The following is a 24,090-nucleotide window of genomic DNA, read 5'->3' as shown; positions in this document are numbered from 1 at the left end:
GGGGGGGGGGGGGGGGGGGGGGGGGGGGGGGGGGGGGGGCCGCGGGCCGGCACAGGGCTCCTCCGGCGGGCCCGCCTGCTCTGGGTACAGGAGGGCTTTGCACATCCTTGCCCGTTGGGTACAGGGAACCTGAAGCGACGGGACAGGCCCCTGAGTGGTGGGCGCAACTGAGCTAACAGCCCTTGCCGCCTCTCCGAGGACACGCTCGGGGCAAACGGCACATTTTCCACGATCAACTGGGGCTCAGCAGCACACAGCACGCCACACAGGGGAACGCCGCTGTCTGGACCGGCTTCCGTGGGCCGCTGCCACCGTGCCAGCCCCAGGTGTCCCGGGGACACACCGAGACGCGCTCGTCACACCCGCGCTAGTTAAGCACACCCCGGAGACGCGCAAAGCAACAGCCCATCTCTGTGCTTCAGTATCAGAAGGGACCAAGCATCTGCTTCCACAGAATTGCTCTAAAACCACTAAATTCTCCCTTCAGAGTCTCCAACTTTTCAAAATGTTAAGCTGCCAGATGTGGTCTCTTAAAAACAGAAGCTCCACAGTTGTTAAGCGTCAGTGATGCGCGGCTTTAAACCCTTTTTGTAAAGCTGAAGGCGCAGCTCCAGAAGCGACGGCGGTCCTGCGGACCCGACAGCAGCTTCTCCAAGACGCCAGGCCGCGCCACCACAAGGGAGCCCCCGTCCGCACGGCAGGACAACTAGGAGAACACATCCGGGCCCTCCCGAGAAGGAAACGCGCAAGTGCGTGGCGGTCCCACCGGGGGCCCAACACGGTCTCTCGGAACCTCCCCCCGCCCTCCAATGTTCAGGAACAATTCGGACCTGCCGCAGATGCCACGTGCGTGTCGCCACGCAGCCTCCCTGTTCCTGCCTCTGTGAACGGGGATTTTGAAATGACAGACCACGCCCAAGTTTCCGTTTTGTACTGAAGGTCGCGCCCCAACCAACCCTTCCCTGCCGGTGACGAAGGCTGCCAAGAAGCGAAATTCTTCACACTACTGAAGGAGGCCGGCCGCCCGGCCGAAGACTCTCCTGACTCAGTCCCAGCACTAGAACCGCCGCTAACCAGCACCCGCCCATGGTTCCGCCCGACACAGCAGGCCGGAGAGCAGCGGTGCCCGAGCTGGAGGACGGGGGCGGGAGGCTCTCCCTCTCCCCCTGCGCCCTGGACGTGGGAGGCTGGAGCTGGGGCTCTGCGGCGGCAAACACCCACCTGCGCTGAGCCCGGACAGGAGAGGTTTGGGCCCACAAAGTAAACTAAGAAATCCAGTTTCCATGTACTTGAACATCTACACAGACTGGACTTGACTGTGTTACATTCAGAGCTTTCACAGCCACTTCGAGGTTTCGCTGCTCCCGAGAAACGTGGTCATTATTACAGTTGCTGCAACGAGGTGACGGTATCCCCAGCACAGTAAGCTTCTCGGGACGAGAGAGAAACCTAGAAACAACCCGGTTTAGAGTTTCTCAGTACCCTGCACTCACACGTATGCGGACAAAAAGCCACAGGTGCTACCCGAGAGCCTCTAGGGACTAGCGCGCAGCCAGGCCCCGCTGGGAGGCTGGGACGCCGGCTCAGCACGGGTGAGCAAGGGGCCCCGGCCTGTCTCTGGGCAGTTTCCACTGCAGAACACAGCTCGCGACCTCGGTGGGCAGCTCTACATGCACGTCGGTTACTGGGACAGCCCCGTGACATCTACCACGGTCAGGGAGCAGGAAAGGAGGCTTTCACTGTTCTCCGTTTCATGGTGCGATCTCCCAACTGCTACCGTGGACAGGCGTTGGCCATGGTCTGCCCTGTGTGCCCCAGGCCCCTGAAATTCATGCTGAAACCCAGTGCCAAGGTGATGGCACTACCAGGAGATGGGGCCTTTTGGGAGGTGGTTAGGTCATCACGTCAGAGCTCATGAATGGTGTCAGCGCACTTAAAAAGAGCCCCGAGAGCTCTCCTCCCCCCTGCAACCCTGAAGACACCTTGCCAGGACCTGACCATGCCAGCACCCTGACTGTGGGCCCCCAGAGCTATAAGAAATACATGGGTTTTCCTTCTTTCCTTCTTTTTTAATTTCCTGAAGAGATTGTTTTTTTGAAGATTTTATTTATTTGTCAGAGAGAGAGAGAGAGAGAGCGCGCACGCATGCACAAAGAAGCAGGCTCCCTGCTGAGCAAGGAGCCTGATGTGGGACTCGATCCCAGGACCCTGGGATCATGACCTGAGCCGAACCCAGCGGCTTAACCCACTGAGCCACCCAGGCGTCCCGATACGTGGGTTTTCGATCAGCCCCCAGCCCATGGTCTTTTGTTAAAGCGGCCCAAGCAAACAGAGCCAGCTCCCCTTTTGTCTCTGCACAAAGACATGGTCTTGAACACTGCAAGGGACTACAGGAACCCTACACCTTGGGGGACTGGTGCTCCTGAGACATGGCCACCGCCTTGCTCTTGGGATCCCTTGAACTATACAGGTTCTTGGGGACATTAAAAAATCTGCCCTATGGGACAAGTCCAGCTACTGCAAAACACCGAAGAATGACACCGGGACGGGTTCCCAGAGTCTCCTCCCCTCCTTCCCCGACAGAGAGGAGGAGGGACAGGGGTGTGTATGCTCATGGATGGGATGAGGGCACTGTCAGTCATTTCCCAGGACAGTATGACATTCAAGTGCCAGTCGTCCCTGCTCAGCACTTTGGGAGCTGTTTCCCCTCAGAATGAGTTTCCAGGTCCTGTAGCCGTTCAGAACCCTGATCTTCCAGGGAAGACCCCTGCCCAACTGGCCGCTCGACTCCTTTTATACCCACAGCAGTCCAAGTGGGTGGCTGGCACTCCCTTCCGGCACCAACGGGGGCACTGCTGCAGGACGCTACACCCTGTTGTGGTTTCCTGGGTTTACGCCATGGGAGGCCGGACCATCCCACAGTCAGTATAGGCCATCCTCACCCCCATCTTCCCTGCAGCAGGAAGGCAGGCCCCAGTGAAAGGCTGTGTGTCATGAAAGGACATCCTACAATCAACGCAAGGGCTGCTTACGTGCCACATGACCTAAGGCCAAAAGAGGTCTCAGGGCCCTACCACCCAGCCAGCACCCTGGCCATGCCCTGGGTCTCTTGCTTCCCTGCAGAGGGTCTACTGGAATGAGGTGTGCACTGGAACGACAAATCGTCCTTATCTCATGCTCTTTGCAAACAGCAAACACACAGCTGAGTCAATTTAAAAAACCGCAGACGGGGTCTATCTTCCTACAAGCAACCCAGCTCTGCAGGTGTTCAAGTTTAGAGTCAACTCCTGCGAAGTTCTCTTTTCTTAGCAGGAGCAACTCTAATCACAATTTGAGGTGAAGTTCCCAAAACGAGGTCCAAGGCCTTTCGGGGGGTCCCTGAGGTCAAATTATCGGCACAAACACAAAGGACGTACCCTCTCTCACCGGCACCCACAGGCGCGTGCGGCAGAGCTTTCCAGAAGCTGAACACAGTGACGTTACCACTGTCTGCCTCCGTGCGCGGACCGGAGAATCCAGCTGTTGCAGCTGAGCCAGAAGTCAGGGATTAAAACAGAACAATGCCACCTCTCTCGCTGTTTCTGTCTTAGAGGACAGTTTCTGTGTACGATGGCATTCACGTTAACGCGTGAAGTTTTGCTACTTAAAAGCGAGTAAGTTTACGTGCGTCTTTCCACGCCCAGCCCAGTCAATACCCCCAGATGTGAGGACAGAAAGAGGGGGTCTGCGGCATCCCAGTGACCGCAGGGTGGGAGCGGCTCGAGTTCTGCGGTAACCTTACAGGACTGCTCTCCGAAGGCCAAAGCCGTCCAGGCCCTCCCAGTCAAGACCGAGACGGCAGCAGCACCTCCACACCCCGCCCCTGCCCTGCCTCAACCAGCTTCAAGTGATTATGGAGAAGGCGCTCGTTTCCAACGATGAAATGCCGCCTCGCACAGCGGCTGCCGCCTGCATCCGGAGACAGCGCGGTCTGGAGAAGCAGCAGAGGCCTTGCGTCCCAAGCACCTGCTTCCCGAGTGGCGCTGTCAGAACCGCACGCCACAGGCCCAACGACCAGAATCACCACCAGGGACCTCACGTCAGGAAGCCACTGCGATTCGCTTGGGGTCTTCCTTTCTTTCCCTGAGGCTAGCAGAGCTCAAGGCTTAATTCTGCTCTGCGGGGGGGGGGGGGGGGGGGGGGGGATCGTGGACAAGGTCCCAGGTGAAATGGAGAAGTTACAGGGTCAGAGGACGTTCTGTATCCGTTTCCAGACTCCCAATCTGACAGCGGGACCGCACTTCGACCCTCACTGCTGCACGCACGGGAAGGGCAGAGAAAGGGTCTCTTACTGCTACAGGACCCACGCTGCGGAAAGGAAGCCTGCCTGACCACAGTCTAACAAAGCTGGGGAGTCCACAACCAGGGTCCACGTAGCCCTGCTAACCTCCCTGGGCTGCCGGAGCAGCTGACGGGCCGCCCCAGTCCTGCCCACAGCAGCCGGCAGTGCCCCCACCCCAGGCACAAGTGGGGTAAGGCTCATAAGCAGACTGGCATCGGGAGGCTCTGGGGGGCAGCGGGGCAGAAGATGACGAGAGCACGGGCCTCACGGCGGGACACCCTGGGCTTCCACCCAGCTGCAAACCTAGCGGGTGGACACGCTGAACCGGCGTGCTTCCCCCTGGGCCGCGCTTTCCTGCCTGGGAGACGCGGCTACGGCGACAACTTCCGAAGAGGCTGCGTGAGACTACACCGCCGAGCGGCCGTCAGCGCGTGCGCAGGGCAGGCAGCGGTAAGCAGCAGGTGTCCTCTCTTAAAACGACAACGTCCGCGTTGGTGGGCGTTTGGGGAGACAGGCCCTCTTACGAGGGTCTATCTGACCAGTATTTACCAAGATCCCCTTGTGTACTTGGCAAAGGGCAGAGCAGGCAACATTCCTGTTCCCACGGACCAGGCATGACCTGCGTCCGAGAACCGGCTAAGGGCAGGCGTGTTTATGGCGTGCTCCCAGCCACGCATATACTTGTTTTCTTTAAACAAAGGGACACAAACCGATGTCCATCACCGGGACAGTTTCGGGGGAACAAAATCAAGAAACATCCACGTAACGGAATTCTTTAAGAGCGCAATTAGAAGGTGACGAACCACAGAGCCACGGAAAGAGTCCCGTGCGAGTGAAGAGCACGGTGACAAGGCAGCCCTGTGCGGTGGCCACACTCCCTGAACACATCCTGCCACAGCCACCCACCCATGTTCACGATGGGGGAGCAGCTGTAACGTGGCTTCGGAATGGGGCCGTTTCTGGTGTTTCTGCTGCTTTTCTTCTATTACTTTAGTTTTCTGTGAGTGTATTTGTGACCCCACACACGCTAAAGCTATCCTTACGCTGGGGGGTGGGCTCGTTCCGTTTCTTACAAAGGTGAATTAAACACCATTACGAGGCCGCATCAGCATGTGAAAACAAAGCCACAGCATCGGAGTCGGATCCCCGAAGACGCACCTGGTCACAAGTAACACACGGGGAAACCGCCCCCGACTGAGCACGTCTCACAGCCACGGCCCCAAGAATCCCAAGACGCCTACGACGACCGTCCAACTCGGCGCAACAAAGGGCCCTGAGAACCAGCACTCACGTAACAAAACCGGCGTAAGCAAGAGGAACTCTCGTCCAGCGCTGTGAGCACTACAGCAAGTGAGCCCGACGCAGACCCTCGCCCAGCAGCGCGTTTCTATCCGCTGTAAGGCACGGTCCTCCTCACGGAGTCCACTCCCATCCTGTGACGCTAGCCACGAAGGCGCGAGGACCCGACAGCCACCCTACGGGGCCCTGCCACGTAAGTAAGTAGACACCCCGGCGAGGAACTCCATTTAAGAAAACACCCTTCGTAACGGGCCGCCGGAGCCCACCAGGCACGTTAAGAACCAGGCCCCGACGAGACCGCGCGCACTGCGGGGACCCAAGGACAACAGCGATCTGGTGGATCCTGCGAACACGTCCCACCTCCGCTCTCCATCCAGATCCCCCGAGGAGCGCGGAAAGGGAAAATGCACCACATCAGCAAAAACAGAACCACGTACACGTGCAAACGGACCCCACGCCACGGAGGGAGCCGGTCCCTGAGCGGCTCTGGACCCGGCCTCTCCTGAGCCACTCCCCTGTGGGAGAAGGACGCACGGCGTCAGCAGCAGCATCTGGAAGCTCCAGCGCTGAGCAAAGACGAGTCCCTACTCCAGCCCCTCCCAAAACCCTGAACGCACCGAGCTCCAAGCCCCACCGAGCCCCAGCGACAAGAAGCGTTTCCTCAGAGAGCCACCCTGGTGACCACGCAGGCACGCCCGCGGCAGCAGAGGACAGGAGACCGGTCCCCGTGGGAACCCGCGCCGCACGGAGCAGAGCGACCGCACTTTCCTCCTGTCGGACAGAACTCAGCTGCGGGAAGCAACACGAGTTAGGCGCATGCTGACGAGGGACAGCTCTCGGTGGAAACGCGGCAGTAAGGCTCCACACAACACCTAACTCGCTGGTCGTGCCAGCAAGACCAGGACCAAGGAGGTGCCTAGAACACACATCTGGCATGAGGTCTCGCGGCAGGCCTCCGCCGGGCGCATCCGGGATACTTCCGAGACGTCGGCGCTGCTGTTTAAAGCGGCGACACCGTGGCCTGGTCCTACCGAGATGCCCGCACCTACGCCAGCCCCAGATTCCAATGAAGGAGCCGGGATGTCCTCGCAAGTCCCCGCTGCACCTGTCTCCAGGACGGCGGAGGCCTTTCAGGTCGCCGCCACAGCCAGGGGGCTTAGCACACGGGGGTGGGGGGGACGAGCATCTGCCCGGTGCACCGCGGAGCCCTGGGAAGCTCGCCAGCCTCAGCTCCTCGAGGCGCACGGCTCCGGCACTTCTCCCGGCAGCGGATCTCGGCCGGGCCGCGCGGCTCTGCAGGCTGCGGCACGTGCGTCTGTGCCGGGGCCCGACAGCCCACCCAGCAGCAAGCCCCGTCCCGCGCTTCGGTTCCCGGGAGGTCGGAACCGGCCCCAGCGCGGGTGCACCAGGCTCGCGTCTCCTTCCTTCCGCGGCAGAGGACGCGGGTGCCAGCGTCCGCGGCCTGCGGATGACTCCGGCGCTGTCTTCACCTGAACTCGCGGACGGCTCTGACCCCCGGGGCCCACCTCAAGCTCCTCACTGAGGAGCCAGATCCGCAGCCCAACACCTGGTCCCGAGCTGCGGCGGCCCACCGGCACGGCGGGGCAGCGAAGAGGGACCCGAAGGCCTCGGTCCATCCGAGGAGACGCGAGTGGGGCCGCGAAGTCTGCACGTGGCCCCGCACAGGCGGCCGCGCTCTGGCGGCTCCACCTCGGGGACGCGGAGGCCCAGAAGGAACCTGGCCGGGAGCGCGGCGCAGGGGTACGCGGCTGGGAGACCCGGGGCAGCGGACGGAGAGCACTGGCGGGGTCCTGGCGCCCACCGCACGGGACACAGTGGGGTCACGGGGGCGCGCCTCCCTGGGACGCTCCACGCCGGCCCCTCCTACCTCCGAGATGACCAGCTGCGACACAATGGGGCCGGCGTGCGCCCCGCGGCCCCCACACAGAAACCCGACGCCGGCACCGTGCCCCGAGGCCGAGCCCGTCCTCCGACAACCTCCCCGCCCGCCGCAACACCCAGTGTCCCGCGTCCGCGCGACGTCCCCCGCCGCCGAGCGGCCCCGCACACGCATCCGCTTCCGGACCGACCGCCGCGCCCACACTCCCCCCGCGCCCCCGGACGGCACCCCACGGCCTCCAGACGCCGGCAGGAGCGGACCGCGGCGGGGACCGGAGCTCCGGGGAGTCACTCCGGCCACGCCCGCGATCTGGGAAGCGGACCATCGGCGCCTACGCCAGCCGGACCCCGAACTTCGCGGAAGAAGCCGTTTCCCGCCTCCGGCGCCGCCGCCGCGCGCCCCCCACTCCCGCCAGTGAGCGGGGCCCGCACCCTCCTCGCGCCGCAGGGGCCTCGCCCCCCCGCGCGCTCCCCTTCCTCATCCCCCCCCACCCTCTCCTCCCCGCCCTCCCGCCCTCCCCGCGGCCGCCGCCATCTTCTCTCCTCGGCGGGAGCGCAGCGCGGATCTGCGCGGACGCCGCGGCTCTCGGCGGGCCGGGCTCCCGCACCACCGCCGCCGACCCCCGCCCGCCCCCGAGTGCGGCCCCACGGCGGCCGCCCCTGCCCACCGCCCGGCGACCGGGACGCCACCACTCACCGCGCGGGTCGCAGGCCTCTGGGGTCCCGCAGCCATTTCCTCGGAGCTCCGCGGAGTGGGCGGGCGGGCGGGGTCGGCGCCGGTCACCGAGACTCGGGGCTAGAAGGGCCGGCCGCGCCCTGAGCAGCGCCCCCGCGCGGAGGGAGGACCCCCCCCCCCCCCCGGGGCCCGGCCCGCGCGCCTGCGCTCTGCGGATCCCAGGGCGCGGTGAGCCGCAGGCCGACCCGCCCTCCCGGGGAGCGCCCGGCGGCCTGGGCCGGCTTTGTGGCGGCGGGGCAGGGACGGCGCTCCTCGGCCATCAGCCGCGCTCTCAAGTTTCTGCTGGACTCGGAGCGCAGCACGCCGGCCCCCCGCCTCTCGTCCCCGCACGCACGACCGCCCCGCAGGGCCTGCGAGGAAAAGGGGGACGGTCACTGCCCAGAAAGGGGAAAGGGGGTCTGGCCGAGGGTCACAGCCCTCCACCTGGATGTTCTTCACTCGGTGCGCCGGCCCCAGCCAGTCCCCAGACACGCCACAGATGGACCGCGGGGCACTGTGCGCACCGCACGCCTCTGCCCCGAGGGCAGGAGCTCCTCGGCTGCGGGCCGTAGCCCCCATGACGTAGGCGACTATACGGCCTCCCGCCAGCGCGGCCCGCGGCTCTTCTCAGAGCGGCGCGGCGCGCTGTGTGCAGCCCCGCCGCGCGGCGGACCCTGCAGGGGCCTCCCGATGCGCGGGCCGCCGTCCTTCCAATGAACACCTCCAGGGCTCCCCGGACCTGCTCGTTTCCGGCAGAGCCTCGTTTCCTCCCGAGGACTACAACGCAGCTCGTTTCTGCGGCTGTGGTTCCGTTAGGACCACCGGCCTGGAAACTGGCAGGGCTGGGGTGTCCACTCTTCCATCCTGTCCATGTCAAGTCCGCCCCCGGATACGGGGGGCGGGGAGTTTAGAGGCCAGGCAGGTGTAAGGGGACGGCAGCTGGGACAAGCAGTGTGACCCGGGGCCGGCCCACTGTAAAACAGGGCTCATTTGCTGGGGGAGGGGAGGATTACAGGAGGCCTCCCAGGTCAGAAGTATGAACGGGAACCCCGTGCAGGGTCTTTAAAGGAAGCAAACCCAGCATCAATGGCCGAGCGAGGTGAGGCTGGAACTCCGGGGAAGGCAGGGGCAGCATCACGTGGGTGCTTGTGGGATGAGGGGACAAGGACAGGGACTTGGGGCAGTATCTAAATCAAGGTAGGAAGAAGTGTATATGCGACCAGGCGATGCAGACGTGCTCTCCTCTGTCCTCCTGCCAGTGTCCGGAGGTGCTCACGCGGAGAAACGGCTGCGAGTAGTGTTGGGTTCACACTCCACAGTGCCCACTTACTCCTTTCACAACGGCATCGCGCTGTGAGTTCAGGGAAAAATAAGTCGACTTCAGAAGAAACCAGTGTTTTAATGAGTGTGAAGCATGAGAACTGTGTTTCCTTTCTGGTTGCTTTCACCTAAGCCTCTAAAGCAATTCGTCCAATAAAAACACCGGACAAGGCAGTGCCCGTCGCAAGAGCTCGACAGAAAAGCGGCGTGAGAGTACAGCGGCTGTGCCCACGTAGGCTTATAGGGCCCCTCACACACGCAGTGTAACAGAGGAGGAGGGGCCCCCTGAGGTGAGAGGCTGCTCATCACCACCAGTAAATCTCAGGGCGCCAATCTGCTGCCTGGGGGGCCCTCAGGAGCAGGGCTCTGCCTACAGCTGTACAGGCTATAATCGAAAAAAATTGTTTCCAAGATTAAACTACGTAAAAAGTGAGAGAGGCCGCTGAAGCTCAGGTCAAACAGTGGCCTTCTGGATTTGTGCAGAACAGAAGTACTGTATGAATTAAGTCCTCCTCCGACCGGCTCGTGGGGCCAGAGTGCTGAAGGTCGGCACGGACGCCTGCGGGAGTGCCGGCAAGAGGGTCAGAGACTCAGCCCCGGAGGCTCAAGGGCGCACCCAGAGAGCTTTATTCTGGACTCGGACAACATGAGTACACACAAATTACCCTTTCGACACCACGACTCTTTCTGAGTTCCAAATCAAACAAACGGCGGCTAAAATGTAAGAGGTCTGTCCAGGGAGGTGGGAGGCCAGGATGCTGCCTTCCACGGAGGTACAGAGAAATGAAAATTTGTGCGAGTCTGTCAGACATACGAAAAGTTCCTCTCATTCCAACAGAAAGCAGGCATTTGGAGAATGTAAGAGAATTTTAAAGTCAAAAAACCAAAAACCAATATTTCACACGTTTCTAAAAAGAGCAAATGTGGGTATCAATTGGGAAAATCTCGTCAAGACGTCCACCACGCAATCAGGCACCTGGTCACAATCACACGGCTGGGTTTGTGGAGGAGGCGGCGGGAATCCTCAGAGCATGTGCCGACAGAAGTGTGCACGGGAGATAGTGTGTGCGTGTGCACGTACGCGTGTGTGCTAGCTCCGTGCTTTCATTCTAACTGAAAAGACAAAGGCTAACTCACGTGTGTATCAACTTCTGACCCGCCAGGTCCGAAGGGTGCGGTCAAATCCGTCTGAGACGGTGCAGGACCCGCACCTCCGCGGGGCTCAGCAGTGGGCAGCGGCGAGCCGGGCGGCCCCCACGCCCCACGGAAACACCACGCTGTATACAGGTCAGGTTACCCCAGGAGGTACCTGCTCTGGCTTTTACGCACACGAGGAAACTTCGAGCCAGTGCTTTCCGATTCGATGGTACAGTCTCAGAAACACAATCTGGCGGGCGGCAGGGGGCACATCAAAACCCCATTAAACGTGCTTTCCCGGGTCTTAGAATTCAGCTGAGCCACCCAGCACCTGAATGTGTGCCACGGAACGAACGGTCGAACGTTCATCCTGACTCTCGACACCTGCACGAGGAAGCGGAGCTAAGGCTGGTGACCTCTTGGTGCCAACAGCCTTGAGTGGCAATGACCCTGGGCAGCACCAACGGATCAGTTTATGCGTTATCCTGAAGAACTAGGTCTGTTTTAGCCAAATCTCTTTGAGAGCAGGGTCTCCAGTACATACGGGCCTGATTTCATGCTTTCAGGTTTTGAGAACAAGATAAAAGTGGCCGTGGGAGCTGTTGTTCTGGGAGACACAGCCGCGGCCGGCTTCCCGAGCAGTCCAGGATTTGAGTACACGCAGCACTGTGTGTTTCATTCCCAAAATACTTTCCCCTTTTTAAAAATGCTTTAAAGCTCTTTTAAGACTAGCAAACTTTTAACCCTACCCTGTGCGGAACCGCTCATCTATGAAAACGAAACTCTCCGCCCCGACCTGGAGAGCAGTGGAGGCTCTGGCCACCTGGCAGCTCCCCCTCCACAGCCCAGCCTCTTTCCTATCCACCCGGCGGCTGCCCCAGGCGGTGACCAGAGTGGCCCAGGTCCTTCGTGCCACCCCACACCCCCAGACTCCCAGCGGCATGGGGGGTTCAGGGCCCTGGCCCAGGCTGGCCTCTGTCTGCCTTCCGCACTCTCCACACGGGAGCTCCCTCCTGGCTGTGCTGACCTTTTACCTGTGCCCAGACCTGGGTCCATCCACTCACGTGTTCCCCTAACTCCTCCACCCGATGCCTCAAATGCACTCAAAACGTGTGCAAAATGAGCTCCTGACTTCTGAGCGTCTCCTCCCATCAGGACCTTCCCCGGTGTCCCCTGTTCAGTGCTGGTCCCACCCTGTAAACCCAAACATACCCGCTGGAAGCTTGGAGATCCTCCCTCCCTTCAGCCACCAGATCCTTTTGCTTAGGCGAAAATTAATTTAGTTTTAATTTAGTTAATTTAAATTAATTCGTTTCACGGGATCGATGTCACCTGCGGCCTGCTCTCCACACGTGCTGCTTCCGAACGTGTTCAACGCACGTCTGTGTCCCCTCACCCTATTCACCTCGACCCCTGCCATCTGACGTCGTCCCTTCCCGCCGTGTCCCTGCGCTCCTTGCTCTGTGACCACGCCTGTCCAGGAGGACCAGCGGACGGCCTTGCCGCTCTCAGCGAGCGCTCCGCTGCTGTCTGCGTCGTCTCAAACTGCCCACCCCGGGGCTTCCCGGGAGCCTGCCTCAGCCCCGTCCCTGTCAAGCCTCTTTGCCGCTTAGCGGACAGACTCTCCGGGTAACAGCCATCTGCCGTCCTTCTGGATCCTGGACTTCGCCGCTCCTCCTCTCTAGGGCCTTCTCTAAACACATCTCTCAGAGGTCCCCGGCTGCCGGGCAGAAGCTTCCCCTGCAGGCCTGTCTCCCCCTTCAGCTCTCACCGCGCGCGACCCCGCAGGCACCACCGATGCCCAGTCTCTCCTCTCCCTTCCAACCCACTGCCCCGCAGATGGCTCTTCCTCCGCGGGTGTCACCACCGTCAAGGGGTGAGCCAGGCCGCACGTCGGAGCCCCATCCAGTCCCGGAGCTCCTTCCCGGAGGACCGCCACTGTTCTCTCCGCAGGGCAGGTCCGGCCGTGCTGGCAGCGCTGGTCGGGAAGGTCGGCGTCAGCATCGCTCGCTGGCTCCTTCCGTCCTCAACAAACGTCCCAGAGCTTTCGGCGCTCGGGAAGCTGCCACGTCCGCGCCGAGCTGACCCGTTATCAGGCCTCAGTGAGCACGACCGCGGCGCGAGACGCTACACACCGCAGAGGACGCGGGGGCACGCGTCCGCTCTCCTCGGGAACGCCTCCCCACCCTGCCGAGCCGCCGACCCCAGGGAGACTCCACGGAGACGGGGAAGCCCCTCCGCTCGCCAGGACCGCAGGGGCCGGCGGGGAAGGGGCTGGCGTGGGGAGCTTTCCGGCCGTGCTCGCCCGGACCGGGCCGCCAGGGCGTCCCCGAAGACGAGGTCACCCTGCCGCTGGGAGGGCTCCAGGAGAGCGCGGCGCAGGACCCCGGCAGACGCACTCCCAAAGCAGAGGGCCGCCTCAGTGTCGGGGCAGAGCTGCCCACGGTGGACGCTGCGGGCGTCCACCTAGGACGGGGGACGTGGGGTCTGCGCAGCTGGGGACCCGGTGGCCGCGGTGGGAGGGGCCGTGCGTCCGCGACCCCGGGAGAAGGCGCAGGGAAGCTTCTTCGGGCGGAGCAGTCCGTCTCCGGAGGGCGCGACGCTCCGCCTCGAAGGCCCTCGGCCCCCCGCGCACTCCGCCGGACAGCCGCACCGCACAGACGGCCCCGCCGCGACGGACGGCCTCGCCACCGACACGCAGCGCCCGCGCGTCCTGGGTTCGCGTCGGAACTTCGGGCCCGCAGGTCGGCCGTCGCCCGGGCAGCAGCCACAGCAGGCGCCGCGGTCAGACCGACCCGCCACCCGCGGGAGCGACCGCACGACCCCGGCGAGCCCCGACTTCTAGCCGAGGACGACGTCGGCCTCCACCCCGACGCCCGGCTGCGGCAGCCCGGGAGCTCCGGCCCCGCCGCACGCCTGCCCCCGGCCCGACCCGGCCCGGCAGCACGCGCGGCCGGCGGACCCCCGCGCCGCTCCCCGAGGGCAGGCCCGTCTCTGTCCACTAGTGAAGCGCCGGGCGCTGCTTCCCCGGGCGGGCGACCCCCGCAGCCCGCCTCAACCGACAGCGCGGAGGCTCCCGCCGGGCGCGCTCGGCCGCCTCCTCCCAGGCCCGCGCGAAGGCAGGCGCCCAGCGGGGAGGGCCCCCCCCACCTCGGGGCGGCGCGCGGCACCGGCGCCCGCCCCCCGCCCCCTGCCCTCCGAGCTCACACAAATGACGGAAAGGAAGCGGGGACCTTGGCCTCCGACTCAGTCTAGATGTCGCCATCGCGGCGCGAAGTTCCCCCACAACGACACTTCGACGGCGGCCATCTTGTCCAGGGTCGGCCGACGCCTTTTGACTCTCGCGCCAACCCGTACAGCGAGGGCGCCGCGAGCGGAGTTCTGCGCAAGGACGGAAGCCGGAGTCCCGCGCTTCCGGGCGGCGGCCGCGCCCCCCCCCCCCGGGGGCTTCTGATTGGCTGCGGGATCGTGAGCCTGCGCTCTCACGATTTCGCGATCTCGCGGGAGGTGCCTGGAGGGGCGGCCGTCGGTGCGTCTGCCCTCGCGTTCCCCCGCCCCCGCCCCCGCCTTCGCCGCGGCTCCCGCCTCCGCTCCCGTCTTCGGCGGCTCACCGCCACCCCCGGCTCGGCCCGGCCCCCCGAGCGGCCGCGGAGACTGCGCAGCGCGGGAGGCGGGATCCGCACGGTAAGATGGCTGCGGCGGACGCAGGCAGCCGGGCCGGGCTTCCCCGCGGGAACGCGGCGGGCCGGGGCGCGGCTGGGCGGGGGCTCGGCGGGGACCGGGGAGGAGCGCGGGGAGGAGCGCGGGGCGGAGCGCGGGCCGGGGGCGGCGGAGGGGCCAGCGCCGGGGCTCTGCCGGCTCCGAGGTCCGAGCGGGCGGCGCGCCGCGGCCCTGCGCGCTGCACGTCCAGCCGCTCCTGGTGTCCCGGGGGCGGAGGCTGCTGACCCCCCGGGGCCGCTCCGTAATCCCGTGTTTGCTCCTCAGGGCAGAGCTCGCCAGGCGAGGGCTCCGACGTGCCGGGCTGGCCGCGCTCTGGAACGCCGGTCCTGCCGCGAAACGCCACGCCGGCGCGCCCGGGGAGAGAACGGCGTCTGGGACACGCGCGGCGGAGCGTTCGCCGGCCGGGTGAGGAGGCGACGGGGCCCGTGGGCTGCCCGCCTGCTGCGCTCTCGGTGCGCCACGCAGGGCGGGTCGCTGCTCCCCAGAGCGGCTCGCGCTGCCGGCAGCTTCCCGGTGCGGTGGTGGGAGGCCGGGGCTCGTCGGGGAAGCTGCGTGCGGCCCGAGCGAGGTCCGTGCTTGCCCGGAGCAAGGCCGCGTCTCCGGGCGCTGCAGGACTCGGTCTTGGGCCGGTGCTTCCCCCGCCGGGCTCTGCCCCGCGCGGTCCTTGGCCGGCTCCTGGCCCTCAGCGTCCTCGTTCGGAGGGGGCCTCCCTCATGCGCGCTCCCAGCGCCGAGCCGGGCCTGCGGCGGAGGGGCCTGCGGGGCGTCCCGGCTGCGCGTCGGAGAGTCGGCCCAGACTTGTCCCACCGCTCGAACCTGTTCTCTCCTCCGGCCGGTTCAGGGGCTGCTGTTGTGTGTGTGAGTGTGTGAGTGTGTTTTAATCCTGTGCGCGCGGTCCGCCAAGGCTGTCGGCCGCTGTGGCTCTGACGTTCCTGGCTCGGCTCTCACTGGTGGCTGCGTGCTGGCCTCCCGGCTTCCGCCGCTGAAGTTCTCAGTTGAGCGTGAAGTCCGCCGGCCTGGAGCCGCATCCACACTGCAGGCTGCTTACGGAGGACCGGATGGAGGACCGGATGGCTCACCGCCGTCTTGAGAGCCCCGCTGGCTCCCGGGGCACCTGTCTGCCCCGCGCTCCCACGGTAGCCGGTAGCCGCGCGGCAACAGGCAAACTGCGCCCTTGCGCCTCCTGCGGCCGGGCTGTTTGCAAGCTCTGGTCCCCCCACTGCCTTTGGGCATCAGACCCTTTGCCCTTGCTGTCCTCCAGATTTAAATCTGCCCCTCTCTGTCGCTTCACACCGTGTAGCTGTGTTTGTCTCTGAAACGATCACAGTTGTCATAGAATTCTTAAGAATTTTTTTTGTAACCAAAGTATAGCGGAGACCAGCGTTAGGTTTGTTTCTGCGCACCGTGTCGGGACTTGACAGCTGTCTGGTTGTGCGTGCTCACAAGTGTAGCCGCCCTCTGTCACGTCCAGCTCGACGGCAGTGCCGCTGAGTGTGTTTCCCGTCCTGTGTCTCTCGTTCCCAGCGTTTTCACTGGTCTTGAAAATATTTTTTTTTGTAGAAACACGTCGGAATGAGTTACGCAGAGAAGCCTGACGAAATCTCGAAAGACGAGTGGCTGGAGAAACTCAATAACTTGCACGTGCAGCGCGCGGACATGAACCGCCTCATCATGAACTACCTGGTGACAGGTAAGGGCCTGCGGCGGGGTGCTGCCCGGTGGACGTGCCCACGGTCAGAGCCGTACCGCCGACGTTCCTTGGTGGAGTTAGGTTGTTTGCGTGTTGTGAAAAAACGCCAGGCTGATTAGCAAATTCGCGGATCGGTGTAGTAAAGGTGAGGTCTTCTGGAGAGGAGATTGTTACTCTGGGTGTCTGAGCTCTACGGCGAAAACCTGTTTCTTGACCGGTGACGTGTTTACAGTTAATCAAGGTAAGTAAGAATGTTCTGGAGTACGTTGAAAGTCCCAGGTAACTGATCTCTTCGCGCCAGTCTGATAAATCACTGTCTTTAGAAGGTGCGCCTAACTCAAAAGAGGAAGGGGGAAAGGTAGAAGCCTAGAGAAACGAACAAACGGGGTCTGTAACTAACAGTCCTCCTCGATACTGGGAAGGAAAAGGGTAGTTCTGTGCCCGATCAGGAAATCTAGTTGTTTCAAACAGGTACGAGTCTCCTTCCTGCTATTCACAACACTCCCCTTCCCCAAATTCATCGGCCGTCATTTGAAGGGCGACGAGGAAGTGTCTGCCTATTGCTGGCCGGGTGGGGTGGGGGGACAGCACACGCGCTGCTTGGGTGTTGAGAAGTATGGTCTCCTGAGAGGCAGGGGTGACCAGGTCCCTGTCATCTGTGAAGGCAAGCCATTGTGTCCAGATGTGCCTGGGGGACACATGCCCGGGACAGACCTGCACCTTCCCTGCCTCTGGGCCTGGGCCGCAGCCCTCTTTAAGAAGCCCACAACGTACCGGGCTTCGTGGCATTCGTTTTCACCCTGGCTGGTGGGTGAGAGGTGTTTTGGATGGGATGGGAAGGAGTGAAACTCATTCTTTTCATTTTCTCTATGGGGCGTAACTGGTAGGTGACAGAGATGTCACTATCAAATCCCTAAGAGAGTGTGGGTCATGTTGAAGGTTACCGGAGGTGAGTGGGCTTTCTGGGGTTAAAAATGCTTTGCATCCGCGTCTCGGTGGCTTTCGAGCACTGACGATGGGTGTCATTTTCAGAGGGTTTTAAGGAAGCTGCAGAGAAGTTTCGAATGGAATCTGGGATTGAACCTAGTGTGGACCTAGAAACACTGGACGAGCGGATCAAGATCCGTGAGATGATCCTGAAAGGCCAGATCCAGGAGGCCATCGCACTGATCAACAGCCTCCACCCCGAGCTGCTGGACACGAACCGGTACCTGTACTTTCACCTGCAGGTGAGCTGCTGGAGCTGCCGGCTGCGCGCGGGCGTTTCAGAAGTCACAGGGCTAAGCTGCATTCCCACAGTATGTGTCCGTTTGCGTGGGGAAGGGGTTTCAGGTAGCTGTGGTTTTTTGCATTTCAGAAGATGTTTCTTGCTTTAAGAATGCTAATTCAGGGGCACCTGGCTGCTCCCGTCACTGAGGCACCCAGCCCTTGGTTAAGGCTCAGGTCATGATCCCAAGGTTGTAAGGTCGGGCTCTGTTTGCTTCTCTCGTCCTCTCCCTCTGCCCCCTCCCCTGCCCCGCTTGGGTGTTTTCGGTCTCTCTCTCAAATACATAAAATTTTAAAAAACGCTGTTTTAGTAACTCAGGGATGCTAGGAGGTCGTTCTCTAAGGTGACCTTTGACTAGAAACTTGCGCCGCGCTGCTGACGCGGTGTGTAAGCCTGTGTGCCTTTGCCGGTGACCAGCAACAGCACCTCATAGAGCTGATCCGCCAGCGGGAGACCGAGGCGGCGCTGGAGTTCGCGCAGACCCAGCTGGCGGAGCAGGGCGAGGAGAGCAGGGAGTGCTTGACAGAGATGGAGCGCACGCTGGCCCTGCTGGCCTTCGATAACCCCGAGGAGTCGCCGTTTGGAGACCTGCTTCATATGATGCAGAGGCAGAAGGTAAGCCCGCCGAGGGGTCCTCCGTCCCCCCCGCGGGCCTTCGGGGTGGGGCTCAGAGACCACAGCGGCCCCCTCGGGGTGGGTGACGCACGGTGGCGGCGGCGGCAATCCTTCCCTGGTGGGGGTCTTCCACTGTGCGCGGCCTGGAACAGAGCGTTGTGACTGAGCATACGATTTTCAGACGTCTTTGTTAGTTTCTCCTTTATCACAATCTTTCTCTTTGTTCGGAGACTTAGAAATAGGTGCCCCCTGGGTGGCTCAGTCAGTTTAAGCGTCTCTCCCAGGCCAGATGTGATGGGTGCCAGCCGCACCACGCGCTCCTTCTGAGCGAGGAATGTGTGTTTCACATCTGTCGGCAGGCCTCCTGGTGACGGCCTTCGCGTTCGCTTAAATAAGTAACGAGCTCGGCCTGTAAGAACGGCTTCCAGGAAGTATAAAAAGCACGTGGTAGCAGCCTCTCGCTGGTGCTCTGCGAGTGTGGTGGTTTTATGGGATGTGTTTATTTTCTAGGTGTGGAGCGAGGTTAACCAAGCTGTCCTAGATTATGAAAATCGTGAGTCAACGCCCAAGCTGGCAAAATTACTGAAACTCCTCCTTTGGGCTCAGAATGAGCTGGACCAGAAGAAAGTCAAATATCCCAAAATGACAGACCTCAGCAAAGGTGTGATCGAGGAGCCCAAGTAGAGTGCGCCAGTGGCCCCGTGCTCCCACGGCCCGGACTCCTCGGAGCAGCCATCTGTGACTGAGACATTTGTACCGCAGTAGAGAACTCTTCCCCTTCCCCTCCCTTCCTTGCTTCCTTTCTTTCTTTCTCTTTCTTTCTCTTCCTTTCTTTCTTTCTTTTTTTTTTTTTTGACCTGGCATCTATTTTAAAGGGAAAAGTGGCCCTTTTAAGCGCCGGAGAACTTGCAGCCAACGGCACTGTGTCGTGGGAAGTGCGACGCAGACTCTGCTGGCAGGGCGTGTTCTGAAGGCGCGGACAGGCGGCGGGGCGCGCCTGCCACCGGCTCCCAAAGGACCGCACCCGGCCGAGTGTTGGTCAGGAGGGAATATTGGGAAACGGGGGCCTCCCGCTCGAATCTGCGAAAAGCGCTGATTGGCATTCTGCTTTCTGTTAGCTTGTAGGCAGAGCGCACGTCTTCTCAGACCTCCTAAGGCTCGCCAGGCCTCGGTGCAGAAGTTGTTTCTTACCCCTTGGTTTTCGTTTTTGTTTTTTCATAGGAAAGACTATATAAATTTGTAAATCCTAATTCACAGACTTTTTTCTTGTGTGAGGGCATTGAGTTTGATTTGTTTTCCCTTTCCGTCTGGGTTGTGTGGCTTTTGGGGAGACGTGTGCCTGACGGGTGGGGCTGTGTGTTTTTTAATTTTTTAAATATATATTTTGGTGCTGGTTGTGGTGAGAGATTCTTTCCTGGTGGATCAACGAACCCTCTCTTCTAGGCAGTTTTGTTGAAAATAAAGGTCTTTTTTTGATCTCAAGAATGACCAAACGGCCTCTAAAAAGTTTTAATCATCTCAAACCTTTTGCTTTCGGGGCTTCTGTCCTGGTGCACGGCAGTGGCATCAGCTCGCCCCTGCGGCTGGAGGCCCTCTGCCCGGTGTGGTCCGTGTGCTTGGGAGGGAGCACCCGCGCTGACGGCTGAGCCTCGGCCGCAGACGTCCCTGGTGGGAGCGCGTGCTCACGTGGGGAGGCTGGCGCCGCAGCAGTGTGCTGTGCGCTTGCGGTCTCGTGGTGTTTGTGAGTTCCCAGGTGTCCTGATCCCGCGCTCTCCCCGGTCCCACCACCGGGGCAGGTGCTGGGGCCCTTGGGACTTGGATGCGAGCACGTGTGTGGCCTCACTGCAGGTGTCACTGGCCACGGATTCTGTGGGGCGATCGTTACAGAGCTGTGTCTCGTGGAGGTGGTGGTGACGGTGCCTAGGCGTGCACGTCCCCTGGTGGGAGCTCCCAGCTGCCGTGGCGGCTGGGACTCTGTCCTCACTGGGTGGATCCTTGTGCTGGGATGGGGTCCGGCACCTGTGGCTTCACGGAGGGAGACGCCCGCGGCAGCTGAATTGCCGGGAACGTGTGCTTGTGTCTGGCAAGGTTGAGCAGGCTTGTGGGTGCTCCTGTAGGTCAGGTGGTGGCTGGGCCCTGTCCCCCGCGTGCCTGCAGCCCTGGGTGGTGGTGTGAAGTGATGTCTGTCACCTCCTCTCCTGCCGCGCTCTGGGAGCAGTGGTTTCCTCTGGTGGGCAGGAGCCTTGGGCAGGGTCGGCTGCCCTGGGGGGTCAGTGACGCAGAGGCAAGATGGTGCGGGCTCGGGGGGCTGTCCTGGCCTCTGACTGCCCTTCTGCCCTTGTGGTTTTGTGAGGACGGAGGGCGGTCTTCTCGACGCCAGGGAGCAGACGTGCTTCTGCTCGGACCGTCTCAGCAGTGCTCTCCAAATGGGACCTTTCTTGGGGGCCGTTTCCTCTGAGGCTTGCACATGGTAAGTTAGAGCTAAGGTTTGGATCTTCAGGCAACAAATCATCACGTAGAGCAGAAGCTGGAAGAGACAGCAGCAGAGAGGTGTGCGTGGGCCTGCGTTCGAAAAGCGCCGGAGGACTCAGCACGTTTCTAGTCGTGTACGGGAGGTCATTTACGAGCGTGATTTATGTACGATCGCCCTGACACGTTCTTCACGTTAGAGGGTGTGAGATGCGTGGTGGCGGGAAGTTCTGTATGCGAGAGCCACCCAGGAGCCAGCAGGGCCCCGACGGGCTTTGTCACGTGCAGGAAGCGCGAGTGAGCGGCGTAGGACGGCGTGCTGGCGCGCGGTCACCTGTTGGGGCTGCGCGTGGCGTCCCGAGCAGGCGCTGCTGCCAGTGTGGGCCGGTTGTGGTGTGACCGGGAGCCCTGGCTGTGCTCCTGCTGGCCTGGCTTCTGTCTGTGGCCCGCTTCCTGCCTCCTGTGCTGTCCCCGACTGGGAACCTGCTTTGGCGGGAGCGGCTCTGCGGGCTTTTCCTGTTTGCCGCCGTTTGCGGTCTCTCCGTCTTCAGGCAGACGACATTAAGCCATTTTGAAATAATGAACTTTAAGTGTAATTTAATTTTTCTTTATCTTCTTTGGATCTTGCTGTTGCGTTTATTAAAATGTGATGTTTTACGTAGTTTATTCTTTTTACATTTCCTTGTGGAAAGTGCCTTGAAATAAATAAAATTTGAGAATACCCTGGTACTCTGCGTTCCTGATACCGTGAAGTTGTGTGAGGAAACCCCCCGTTTGGAGTCTTTACGAGGCGTCGGGATTATTGCAAACCCAGTGAGAGCTAATGTACTTGGGCATTTGGATTAAGGTTTCCAGGTTCTAGAAGAGGCAGATGTGTCTCGGGACTGGTCTTTGGGATTGACTGAAGACCCCGTGTGTGAGGCGTCAGGAGCAAGGAGGCGGCTCCTCCTGCGGTCAGGGTGCTTCCGGGGGACAGTCTTGGCCAGGCAGCGTGCGGTCTGCGTCCTGGGACAGTGTTGGTTTGGGGCACGGGCGGAGCCGCGGCTTCAGAAGGAACTGTGCACGTTCCACGTTCAGGTCAGTGGTGTCTTTGGGGGAGCGGGGCAGGACCCGCTTCTGGGAGTTACTGTGCGGTCCCAGCATGAGCGGGAGGCCAGACCGGGACCGCCAGGCCTGTGTGCCTGCCCCCCGAGATGCGAGCACAGTGGGTCGTCGGGGGCCAGGCCGTGCGGCCTCAGAAGCCCCGTGGTGTGGCCTTTTGATGTGTTATTTGGAAACCACGCGCTTCGCTTCTATAGCGGGTATGTTTCTGTTGCAGAAATGTGTTGCTTTTTCGGATTTAAGAGTAAATTATATTGTCTGCGTCGGTCATGTGACTTCGGTGTCCCTCCGTGGCAGCCGCAAGCCTCCGTGCGCCCCTGGTTCCGAGTCCGCGTTGCTCCTGAGGGCACGTGTGCCCGCCACAGCGTCTTCTGAGAAACGCAGAGTAGGTTGCTTTTGGTGCCTCTTCTTAAATTCGTGGTCAGCTGCGTATGTTTTTCTCAGAGTGGTCGCCTGGAAGGTCTCTTGTGTTTTTCCGCATAAGGATACTCTGATAAGAATGAGGAACTCAGCGCGACATGCGGTCCTCCGGGAGCCCCTCCGCGAGAGCCCGTCCGCGAGAGCCGGCGGAGGAAGCTTCAGCCTCGCTCACCTTGAGGCTCTGCTGATCCGTCCCCTCCGCCGACCAGCACCAGCGGGGGCGCGTGTACAGTCTGTCGTCTGTTCTCCAGAGTGGTGGTCCTGAACTCTCATTTCTGTGAAGGAAATAGATTGGGGCACCTACCGCGTGATTTTAACCTGAGAAGTTATTTTTTTTTAGTACTCCTGAATCTTTCCAGACATTCGGAGGAGATGAGCTAGGCGGTGAGCGCCAGGGCCCTTCTCCCCGTAGGGACTGTGCCGCGGGCAGCCGGGGTTGTCAGCGCCTCGTGTGAGAGGCAGTTGTGGGACACTTGGCAGAGACGCGGAGTGACAGCTTTCCAGTGCCTTCTAGTGAGTGCAGAAGTGAGGTGCCTCGTGCCAGAGCAGCGGCACATGGACTGTGGCCCCCACGGGTGCATGGACGTTGGAGAGGGGAGAGCAAGCCTCCCCGTCCCTCTTCCCCAGGTGGCGATGGTGTCTGAGGCCTTCTTCGTGCCAGCCTGCCCCTCCTTGTTCTGAGAGCCGTCCCCACAGCGCATGGGCTTGCACTCGACGCCGTGTGCGGTGTTCGGCTGGGCCGCAGTCCCTGCCGCGTGAAGCCTGTCTTGGATGTTGTGCCTTAATTCCCAGATGCCATCGAGGCCCTCTTCCCGTCCTCTTCGTGATTGACTTCCGTGGATGTAGAGACAGGGTTTGTGTGGCCTTGGGCATCTGTGGCTATGTGGACTCTGTGCCCTGGGGGAGTCCTGAGCCGCTCGGCCCCCGCAGGACGCCAGGCCCCAGCTCCAGCAGCCCGAGGGCCTTGGTGGCCGGGGAGGGGCGGTCTGGGTGAGCTGGTCGTCGTATCCCTGATGCTGTGGGCCAGAGGTCTTTCTCGTTGCAGGGTGGATGTGGTGGGGCGGAGACGCCTCTGTGTGGTCGGGAAGGCCCCAGCTAGAAGGCCAGGTGGACGGGCTCACTCTGACCGTGGTACAGAACGTCTGTCGGACTCCTCTGTACTCCGCTCCAACCACAACCTTTGCAGAAGGAGTGAGAACCGGGGGCAGTGGCTTTATCCGCACGTCCTGAAGCAGGTCGCACCGCCGGCCCCCTGCCCCGCTGTGGACGCAGCCCAGGCTAGCGTGCGTGCCGTGTGCTGCGTGCTGTGGGGCTGTGCCTCCCATCTGGAGCTGGGGGTGAGGAGACGAGGCTGCCGCTGGCCCCTGCTCCTGGGACTGCTGGACTCAGGTGTCGGAGTGCTGCCTGGCTGTGACCTCTCTCCCTGCCACGCTGCGACAGACTGCTCACGCAGACCGAGGCATCACGTGGCTGGCCTTCTCCCAACTGGGTTTTGGAAGGGAAGCAAGCCGGAGGACCACAGAGGACTCCCTGGCTAGGCCACAGGGGCCCCGGGGGGCTGGGAGGGGCGGGCAGCAGAAGCACGCAGACCCAGGGGGAGGGGGCAGTGCCGGTCCCTGCACGGCTCCAGACTCATGGGCCCAGCGAGTCCATAATCTCTGGGCGTCCCGGCATATTTTTAGTGTGAAACGTGTTGCACAGCACTGTTTTCAAGACTCACGTAGTGAACTCACCAGCACTTTGAAGAGAATGATCTGTTCCAGAACCTTCAAGGATTCCACGTGTAGAACCTATATTGCATTAAATTCATTTATTATCATAAAGTTCGTCTTCCTGGTTTCCAGTGAAATCACACACAGTCCATTGCCCTTGTTTCCCTCTACCTGCTGTTAATTCTGCTCAAAAGATAGCTTCGTCCCTCCTTTGGTTCCTGCGCACCTGGAGGAGGGGGCACAGCGGAGGCCCCGCTGCTTCGCTCCATCCCAGTGGGGCCGGCTGTGCAGGCTGGGGCAGGTGGGAATCAGCCCCTGGGGCTGGAGGGTGGGGAAGGTGGGCCCTGTGCTGCGGGGCTCTCCCAGGTTTGGTTCTCAGGGCAGCGAGAAGCCTTGGCAAGATTGG

The 24,090-nt window shown here is 61.8% G+C and overlaps 2 protein-coding genes across 3 annotated transcripts in view; one reads left to right on the top strand and one right to left on the bottom strand.

Annotated features, from left to right (window-relative positions):
• The window catches only part of LOC111141820 (death inducer-obliterator 1), a 43,729-nt gene extending 35,466 nt beyond the window's left edge, over window positions 1-8,263 (bottom strand). Inside the window, exon 1 of one of the 2 annotated variants that reach the window (XM_022494650.1) lies at window positions 8,217-8,263. The gene's annotated coding sequence lies outside the window, so the exon portion shown is untranslated. Of the gene's footprint in view, window positions 1-1,221; window positions 1,485-8,216 lie in introns of those variants that run through there. The other variant, XM_022494651.1, reaches the window with a different exon arrangement.
• Window positions 8,264-14,296: 6,033 nt separating this feature from the next.
• LOC111141762 (GID complex subunit 8 homolog) lies at window positions 14,297-18,804 on the top strand. The gene is made up of 6 exons (XM_022494565.1): window positions 14,297-14,375; window positions 14,676-14,816; window positions 15,971-16,100; window positions 17,133-17,329; window positions 17,785-17,982; window positions 18,493-18,804. Exons 3-6 carry the CDS (start codon window positions 15,983-15,985, stop codon window positions 18,664-18,666), a joined length of 687 nt encoding a protein of 228 aa, XP_022350273.1. The 5' UTR covers window positions 14,297-14,375; window positions 14,676-14,816; window positions 15,971-15,982; the 3' UTR covers window positions 18,667-18,804.
• Window positions 18,805-24,090: the final 5,286 nt, after the last annotated feature.

This window comes from Enhydra lutris, unplaced genomic scaffold, assembly GCF_002288905.1.
Source record: "Enhydra lutris kenyoni isolate GAN:26980312 unplaced genomic scaffold, ASM228890v2 scaffoldscaffold6, whole genome shotgun sequence".
In the NCBI taxonomy this organism is placed as follows: Eukaryota; Metazoa; Chordata; class Mammalia; order Carnivora; family Mustelidae; genus Enhydra; species Enhydra lutris.
The sequence above is the reverse complement of the archived record's forward strand: the minus strand, read 5'-3'. Positions and strand labels throughout refer to the sequence as shown.